Source organism: Phocoena phocoena, chromosome 21, assembly GCF_963924675.1.
Source record: "Phocoena phocoena chromosome 21, mPhoPho1.1, whole genome shotgun sequence".
Taxonomy (NCBI): Eukaryota; Metazoa; Chordata; class Mammalia; order Artiodactyla; family Phocoenidae; genus Phocoena; species Phocoena phocoena.
This window is the reverse complement of record NC_089239.1, coordinates 30,790,212-30,797,681: the sequence shown is the minus strand read 5'-3', so window position 1 is coordinate 30,797,681 and position 7,470 is coordinate 30,790,212. Positions and strand designations below refer to the sequence as shown.

The 7,470-nt window shown below is 40.4% G+C and overlaps 1 protein-coding gene across 1 annotated transcript; it reads left to right on the top strand.

Annotated features, from left to right (window-relative positions):
• The first annotated feature begins 1,829 nt into the window (after positions 1-1,829).
• On the top strand, positions 1,830-7,057 carry SPATA4 (spermatogenesis associated 4). Its single transcript, XM_065899866.1, has 6 exons — positions 1,830-2,065; positions 2,763-2,892; positions 3,277-3,395; positions 3,501-3,721; positions 5,625-5,738; positions 6,915-7,057. Exons 1-6 carry the CDS (start codon positions 1,854-1,856, stop codon positions 7,055-7,057), a joined length of 939 nt encoding a protein of 312 aa, XP_065755938.1. The 5' UTR covers positions 1,830-1,853.
• Positions 7,058-7,470: the final 413 nt, after the last annotated feature.

The following is a 7,470-nucleotide window of genomic DNA, read 5'->3' as shown; positions in this document are numbered from 1 at the left end:
CTGTTCTCAGTCAAGCCCCAATCTATAGCCTTAACTTACCTCTCCAGCCATCATCACCGAAATCTTTGGGTAGCCCCACATGCCAAAGCCTAAACACTTTCTCTGACCTTAATGGGTTGTTATTCCTTAAAACTCATAAAAAACTATCATATCATAGATCATGTCTGCTTCTGCTCACACTAGTAACTGTGTGGAACTGTCCCCTCCCCTCTTCATTGCACAGATTTCCATGATCGTCTTAGAAATATCATTTAAACTCACTGAGCCCTATGTGTGTACGCTGTTCCAGGCTCTTCACTCGTTTAACTTAATTTAATCCTTCAACACAACCCTGTGAGGTATATCCTATTTATTTCCATCTTTTACAAATAAAAGTGGTTAAATAACTTGCCCAAAGTCACATAATAAAAAATAGACCTGCTGCTCCAAAGCCTCTCCCTTAACCAGTTCAAAATACCACCTTATAAGATTCACATCAAAGGTCACCTCCTCTGAGAGGACTCCTACACTCCCTCAGGCCAAATTATTTGCTTCCTCCCTGATACTAATATATTTTTACCATGGCAGAGCTTTTCAGGGTGCGTGATCTTTTTTCAGGTATTTATATCTCTGTACCTTCTATAAATAATCTAGTGCACAGTTGCCCAATAGATCTTCCTGCAGTGATACTGCGGTATCTGTGTCGTACAGTGTGGTGGCCACAAGCCCCGTCTGGCTACTGAGCAGTTGAAATGTACACAGTGTTACTCACTTTATTTTACTGAAATTTATTTAAATTTAAATAGGAACAGCCACGTGGGGCTAGTGGCTACCATATTGAATCGTGAAGACCTAGTGCACAGCAAAGCACTGAATAATAATTCCTCAAGAAAAAAGTTCACCAAGTGAATGAATCATCCGTGAAAGACACATTGGGCAAAGAGAAAACACTTGTATAGCTCCGTTTTTGTTTTTCTTTTTCACCACATACAGACTCACATTGGTTTACTTGATTAATAGACATGTCTATGAATACACATTCAACAAAATATTATATAGCTCCACTCTCAAGACCTATCCCATATTTTATCTTGCACAATAATATGTATTACAAGCCACATTTTTTCTTTTACTGTAAGACTTTTTAAAGGATGTTAACAACTCTGCTGTGTAAATATTTAACTTATAATTGTCTGTCCCTGTTCTGCAATCCTTTTTTTTCCCCCTCTGTACTGTTCACTGATAAATCCCAAGTGACTAGCTCAGGGTCTAGTAGGGACTCAATAAATATTTTTCGAATGAATGAATGAATCATGCCTACTGGGGCATCTTTGTGAAGTGTGAAAATCGAATTTACAAATCGCTTTCGAATATGTAATTTTTATGAACACGGCGTAATAATTAAGGAAATAGGTACGTTAAATTTTGTAGCCATTAAGCATCTATTCATTTTAATTTGAAGATTTTTTTCATTGGCATTTTGGAACAAAACCCTATCGTTTCCAATTCCCAAACAAAAACTGTCTTTGTCCTCTGAAAGGTCCTCACAACCTCCTCCAAATGCTTGACTGAAACTAGGCCTTCGACGGGGCAGAAACCACGATATTCAAAATGTCCATTTCTAAGGGAGGGCCCTAATCGGTTATTCTTCACGCCAATTAAAACGGAGATTGAAAGCTCCGCCCAAGGCTTAAGCTCCCGGAACCGAGTCCTCAGTGAGGCCAGGGAAGCGCGTCCGCCAACCCGGAGCCGCAGGACCCCAAACTGGAGGACCCGCGAGGCCCAGGGCGCCCGCGCCGAAGCCCCAGCCCCGCCGAAGCCCCGCCCCTCCGAGGCCCCGCCCCCGGTGCTGCCATAGAAACCCAGAAAGCGCCATGGCTGCCGCCGGTCTGGGAGGAGAGCTTTTGACACTGCCGACGGTACCCAAGTCACTGTCACTTGCGCCACGTCCAGCCGCTCCCATGCGAGGGAGGCCTAAGAAGTGTCTGGTCTATCCGCATCCCCCGAAGAGGTCCCGCGTGTCTCCGTCGGTTCTGCGCTGGCTCCAGGGCCTGGATCTCAGCTTCTTCCCCAGAAACATCAACAGGTGCTGGAGCAGGGCCGGCCCCCGCCGCCTGGCTGGAGCCTCGGTCGGAGCAGAGCAGCCCCGGGGTCCGCGCAGGGGCTTTCTCCTGGGATTGCCCCCGCCCACTCACCACACACACACACACACACACACACACACACACAGCTTGTTTTCTTAGGGAACTGACCTAAAAAAATAGGATGGAGCATTTCAATCGGTCAATCAGTCAATCAGTCATTACATAGACTTGAGCTAATACAGACTGCTTTGGTGACTACAAAAAAAGTAAAAGAGTCCAGGCTCTTTCTTCAGAGACATTGGACATTAATACTAGTGGCAGTTAATATTTGCTCTGGGCGTGCAAACTAAATTCCATAAAAATAATGACTTTGTTGCAGGCAAGGACTCTGGTTTACTAATTTCGGTATTCCTCAAGAAAGACACGCCTGAAAACTTCAGTGTACCTAGGTATCACATGGGCATCTTGTTAAAATGCAGGTTCGATACAAATGAATAGTTTGGGGTTCATAAAAAGAACACCATGGCCTTTGGTGTGTGTCATCTTGCCCAAAGGTTATTCCACAGCAGGTCCTCCTTGGAGCAATGGTACAACATTCTGTAAGTTGCTGCCAGTATAGTATATTAAATTGGTGTTAATGAACCAAAATCACAAACTGTGTAAGTGACTGCATTTTATTTCCTTATTTTTATGGATCAGGGATTTTTCAAATGGCTTCCTGATAGCAGAAATATTCACTGTACACTACCCCTGGGACCTTAAATTGTCATCCTTTAAAAATGGAACTTCTTTAAAAGTCAAGTTGGATAACTGGGCGCAGTTGGAAAAGGTAAATTAGCAACCAATGACCCTTTTAACTGTTGAAAAGTTTATGTTTGAAGAGGTGTATTCTTGAGGTCGTGGATTTCTCTGTATATGCGTGTGTGGCCGTGTTTTAGGATGCAATGCAGCTGGGTAGGCAGCTTGTTTCCTTGTATTGAAAAGAAGGTTATTAAAGTTTATGTCATGAGTCACCTGTGAAACTGAGCATACTCATTTCAAATTGGAGCGGGATATAATGGTTGATTTTCTTGCTGAGTAATAATAACTTAATTAACATGTTAAACCTCAAAATATTAGTTGAGAATTAAAGGGGGATTAAAGTGAATTCACAGTAATTGGAGATTTTTATAGAACTTCTTATGGTGAAAGTATTCTTTTTCTACTATTACAGTTCCTGGCAAGAAAAAAACTTAGATTACCTAAAGAACTAATCCACGGAACAATTCACTGTAAAGCCGGAGTACCTGAAATACTGATACAGGAGGTGTACACCTTGTTAACACATCGAGAGTGAGTTATTTGGAATTTTCTAGTAATATAATATGAAACTTTTGATAATATAAATCTTATTACTAAAATGGGGCTTGTCAACAATATTTATTTTTTTATTTCCAGAATTAAAAGTATCCAGGATGACCTTGTGAATTTCACAGACTACAGTTACCAGATGCAGTTGCCCCTGGTCCCCAGATCGACAGCTTCAAAGTCTATTAAAGATAACATTAGGTTATCAGAATTAATAGGCAATCCGAACAAGCTCAGTAATGAACGTAAAGTAGAGTTCCTCTTCCTTTTACAAATGTTGCAAAGAAAATTGAGCAGAAAACTGAATCCAAGTAAGTTTTCTTGGAAATAGTCAACTGGGTTCTTCCAAGCTTAAGAAGGCTCTTCTTGAGCACAGATGAAAGAAAAGCCTGCCACTGCGCCCTGAATCATAGACTTGTTGTAATTTCATCTACTGTGACTTTTATTGTTATTAATTCAGTCATACTTATTACCATATATGTATTCATATCTATCATATTATTATGTGCTTTTAATTTGTTCTCTGTTTCTTGTCTTACCTATTTTTCTTCTTCTTTTGGACTGAACTTTAATCCAAAGACTTTTTTCCTCCCTACTAATTTGGAAAATTATAAATTTCTACACTCTTTAGTGCTACGCTAGAAACTTTAACATGCATATTTATCTTAGTCTAAGAGTAATATCTTTATTCTCTTCCTCAAACTGTAAGGACCTTATAACACTAGGACACTGACCAATCCCTACCAGCCCCCTCCCCACTTCAGTTCTTTTGTTGTTCAGCATTTTGGTTTTGTCAAGTTATTTTTTTAACACTGCAAAATCAGGTATCATTATTTTTTATACCGAATATTTGCTTACATTTAATCTATCTCACTATTACTTCCACTCACTGGGTCTTGTCGGAATTCCTGGAACGAAACACAACCATTCCATTTAGTCATCAGTTTAAATGTCCATCTTAGTGCAAAGCTAACCTATCTCTCTGCTGTCTTCTTTGGAACACATTTTCTCTTTAGCCATGGACATACCTCAACACTTTCGATTCTTGAACAGAATTCTGTTATCACCAGTGTTGATTTTTGAGAATGCTGATTTTAAGCTGCCAAATAATTAATTGTGATAATCACAGTTCTGGGAATGACCAGGGTGGTGTTTAAGCATAAACAGGGCATGACCTTAGAAATGACCAGACACGTCTAGTCAGAAATGACCTTAGACACGTCTTCCAGCCTCAGTGAGGGTGAGCTGCTGAGGAGTGGGTGATCTTTAGAAGCACAGTGAAACTGATGCCCAAGCGCTGCAGTTGACAGAATTAGTTAATGAGAAATACGGGAAACATGGAAAATAATTTTGTCACTATTTTTACAGTATAAAAATGTTTGCAAAATGAAATAGATACTGTATGGTTTTACTTATATGAAATATAAGTTTTAGGGTACTGTATGGGAGAGACAGGAAGGGATTTTGGGGTGCTAGCACTATACTATTTCTGGATCTGGGTGATGGCATCCCAGGTATGTATTCACTCCAAACATTCTTCAAACTGTAAACATACGATTTGTTCATTTTTCTGTATATATACTAATATTGAATGAAAGCTTATTGGGACTTCCAGTGGTTAAGGCTCTGTGCTTCCAATGCAGGGGGCGTGGGTTCGATCCCTGGTGAGGGAAATAAGATCCCACATGCTGTGTGGCCAAAATTTTTTTTAAAAATAAAATAAAAAATAAATTGGCTGAATTAAAAAAAAAAAAGCTTAACAAAAGACTAATAGGAACATAAGGATACTGTCTTTAAAGTAACTTTTTTTTTTTTGGTGGTACGCAGGCCTCTCACTGTTGTGGCCTCTCTCGTTGCGGAGCACAGGCTCCAGACGCGCAGGCTCAGTGGCCATGGCTCACAGGCCCAGCCGCTCCGCGGCATGTGGGATCTTCCCGGACCGGGGCACGAACCCGTGTCCCCTGCATCGGCAGGCGGACTCTCAACCACTGCGCCACCAGGGAAGCCCTAAAGTAACTTTTTTAAAGCAACTATTTTGTGCATCAGAGATGTGAACCATGGTGGAGAGGGTTATTAACCTATGTATCCACACTGCTCTCAGGAATATGATACAACAGATGTCTAAATAATTTGCTTAATTTGAAATTGTGGTGTCGTATTTTGACCATGGCCATAGTGAATTTTTAAGAAAGAATTTTTGTTTACATTTTATAGAATGGTTTGAGGTCAAACCAACAGTGGGAGAATCGACTTTCAGTCATGGTCCTGCCCAAGCCTGTGGGTGCAAATGTAATTCAGTCATTTCGAAGGAAAGAGTCGCTCCTGTGTGTAAGTGTTTTTCCACTTGTTAAAAATGATGTTTTTGTTTTATTTTATTTGTTTAAAATTTCAAAATAGTTAAAATGTTGGTCTAGGCATTCAGTCTAGAACGGTGCAGTAGGCTGGTATGTGTGCTTTTGGATAGGTGGCGGGGGCATGCTGTCCGCTAAGAACCAGTCACAACAGGGGAAAGTCCCAGGCCAGCGCTGCCCCGCCTGCTACTATAGGAGCCACTTCAATTCCGATTTCAGCTTAAAAAAGTGCGTCTGAAACGGGAAACTCATTGGCAGAGCTCAAAACTCAATCCTGTAGCTGCTAGATGATGAATCAGTCCTAAGGCAGATACAGACAACCTGCACACCTAGACTTCCCCATCACTTGTTTTACAAGAAGCCACGAGTTTAAATCCTGTTAATTCAGAAAGCACTTAACACCAAAGCAAACTGTAGCCAAACAAGGGCCAAAGTCAGCCTCTGCCTCACTTTTTGGTATAGCCTGCAAGTTAATGGTTTTTACATGTTTAAATGGTTGACAACGTACACCAAAATTGCACATAATGGTACTGAAATCACAGCCTGTTCATCTGAAAAGCTTCTAATTATCAAATAGAGTGGCAAAAATTAACTGTAAGAAAGGTTACCTTTTTTTTTTTTTAACACTTAAGTTCCTCTCTTTGTTTACCTAAATCTAGCATCTAGCAAAATAGTGCGCCGAGGGAATGTAGATTTCTTAGTTGTCACTGGCCCCTCATATTAGAACTGAGTCACCTAAAGAGTCTGAGTGGCCGGCTTGGATGCCTCAGTGCAGAATTCTAGAAACCGAATTCTGAATTCTGTATAGTTGCCAAATCTAAGCACTATTAAAATCACGGCACTGTTGCCTCACCTGCTTTCTGAAGCAACATCTAAAAATAGTTGAGTCATGTTCAGTATCAGATGCACCAAAATAAGCCCTGGGTATTTTTAGGCTCCACCGATGACTTTTGGAGATGGTGGCATTCAGGTTTTGTATTTCCGACTACTGTCATGCATGCTTTAAATATTCTGTTTACCAGGCATTTAGACTAACCTGTGCCCAGCCTGTGGCCAATCGTTCTGCATGTGTCTGGTATGTCAGAAACACAGATGGTCGTATACAATACTTAGTAACCACAAATGGATTTTAATGTTGTTTATTTAAATATTACACCAAATACAGGTAATGGTGACAATCCACTTAAAGAAATTCACATGAAGCGAGCTGGAAAACGTTCTTCTGACTCTATGAAACCTATCAGATCAGAAGCATGGAAAGGGGACCCAGAAGAGCACCTGTGTGATGGGCTTTGAAGAAGCGATGCCACCACCTCTTGCCACTCTAAAGGGATACCGTCACCTAGTCTTGGATATATGTCAATAATAAGTAAATTAAAGGGGTGTCTTATCTATAGTTGGGCTGAAGAACGTATTTTTTAATTCAATTCAACAACCATTTATTCAACACCTGCACCTAGTAGTGTTGAAAATACAAAATCAGTTTAATTAGTATAGAATGAACAAAAATAAGTTTAAAGGTACAGTTAAACATAATTCACCAAGACGGGTGAGAATTCTTTCTCATGAATTTTGTAGGAATGGCGAATCTACTTTGTAATATGTTTTCCTCACTAGAAAGAGAAGAGCCATGCTACGAATATGCCTGTTCATCATCAACAAAATGTATTCTGAATGATTATTGCTGTTATACATAGGCCCCCAGAAAA